Consider the following 2,027-nt stretch of genomic DNA (forward strand, 5'->3'; position numbering starts at 1 on the left):
TAGAATTTATTTAAAATAATAAATTTATTTAAAATAGATTGATATTTATGGTTGAAATAATTTGAAATAACATCTGATTAATTCTAAGAGAAAAAAAAGTAAGAAATGTTATTAAATCATCTTGAAAAGAATTGCATATTATGCAAAAATACTTATTGACAAATTTTCTGAAATACAATTAATTTCGAAATAATCTACACATCGACCAGTAGTTTTTTTGTATCATTTTTCAAGAGATAGATTTTTTTTTATCTCGATATACCCATCGAATGTAGGAAAATATATCTTCAAAAATATTAGCAAGCAAATTTTATTTTGCAAATAAAAAAATCTTATATATAACGCAATTTTCAACGAAGTTGGGTGTACTAAAAAAAAATCTATTCTCTTTTTTTTAACAAAGAAAATTTAACAAAGCGTCGTTGATATTGAAATGAACAAATTAAAAAAAAAAAAAAGCAACCGAATCGAATAATTAAATCGCTTAATTCGCTTCCAAAATTTCTGAAAATAACTACTTTTTAAAAATTAATCATTTTTATTCGAGAGATAAAAGAGTAAATATTCGGAAATATAAACGATGTCACAACAGACGACATCGAAATACAACGCCAAGATCATTACCATCTAATTTACCGTTGTCAGAAAATTAGAATGGAGGAGGGGAGGAGGGGACAATGCACCCGGCGCCGATGACAAACGAAGCGAAATTACGCGCCGCGGCTTCTGTATTTCGCACCTGCGCGCCGTTGCCCGTTCAACTTTGACGAGGCAACGCCTTCGCGCCAAACATGGGAGAATCACTTACCCTCGGCTCATCCCTCAGCGTCTTGTGATGGGACTCGCTGCTGGAGAGGGACCTCTTGTGAAGTCGTTTGTCAGCGAACAGGAAGTATTCCTTCAGCGCTCCAATCTGCGAACAAGAGGAACAAGGTCTTTGTCACTTCTCCATTGTCCTGGGACGAGCAAAACTTTAAACAATAATTTTCCCCGCCGATTCTCTTTCGATTCACAACGATACAAAGTTTCTCCTTCCCTGTCCACATAAATTTAAAAAATTTTTTTGGGGGGAGGGGAGGGGATAAAGATCAATTTGGATCCAGATACGGAGAAATGCTTCTGTCGATCGTTGTCAATCAAATTAATAATGTTTATGAAAAATTGATTGATTATATTCAAAAAGAAAAAGAAAAGTGTAAGCGGAGTAAGATGATTGATGATACTTTTGCGTGTCAACTTCGTAGTATATATTTGATTAAAAATTATGCGTATTAGTGGTATCACTTCATTAAGCCTGAATAGAGACAGGTTTCGAAACAATCGGGTGACAGGGGGCCAGACTGTGTTTGACGACATCTCGACAACGTAAGCAAGCCTCGTCACGTTACGGTTAAATTTGCACCCGCAGAGTTTGCTCGTATCTGCGGTTTGGTTCATACACTCGTATATGTATATGTGTGTGTGTGTATACGAATTATATATACGCGTTATATCCTCGCCACGTTGCCAAACGACTTTTGCGAAACGAATCTGTTTCGAGAGGAAGGGAATGTATGATTTCCCTCGATCGATGCATCATTCGAAGAGTTTATGGGATGCTTTACGAATCTTGCGGTTAGAAAATTCGAACACGTGTTTGCCAATGGTTGTAAAAGATTTGCGCGATCAAATTCCACGAGTTGAAAAAATTATAAAGCGTAGACGATGTTATTTAAATTGCTCTTTTTTTTTCGTAAATTCCTCGTATCACTTTTTTTTTTTTTTTTTGTTATTTAAATTACTCTTTTTTTTTCTGTTACGAATATTAAAAAGGATTTTAAATTTTATTTTCTAAATTTTTAAAACTAATGATAGATTCCTCGTATATTATTTATTTTTTTTTTCTGTTACGAATATTAAAAAGGATTTTAAATTTTATTTTCTAAATTTTTAAAACTAATGATAGATTCCTCGTATATTATTTATTTTTTTTTTCTGTTACGAATATTAAAAAGGATTTTAAATTTTATTTTCTAAATTTTTAAAAC

At 32.7% G+C, this 2,027-nt stretch overlaps 1 protein-coding gene across 1 annotated transcript in view; it reads right to left on the bottom strand.

The window, feature by feature from the left end:
* LOC102676497 (furin-like protease 2) overlaps positions 1-2,027 on the bottom strand; it is a 402,319-nt gene that overhangs the window by 19,527 nt on the left and 380,765 nt on the right. Inside the window, exon 3 of the mRNA XM_006609486.2 lies at positions 809-913. Coding sequence (XP_006609549.1) covers positions 809-913 — 105 coding nt within the window. The remainder of the gene's footprint in view (positions 1-808; positions 914-2,027) is intronic.

Source organism: Apis dorsata, unplaced genomic scaffold (assembly GCF_000469605.1).
Source record: "Apis dorsata unplaced genomic scaffold, Apis dorsata 1.3 scaffold_56, whole genome shotgun sequence".
Classification (NCBI taxonomy): Eukaryota; Metazoa; Arthropoda; class Insecta; order Hymenoptera; family Apidae; genus Apis; species Apis dorsata.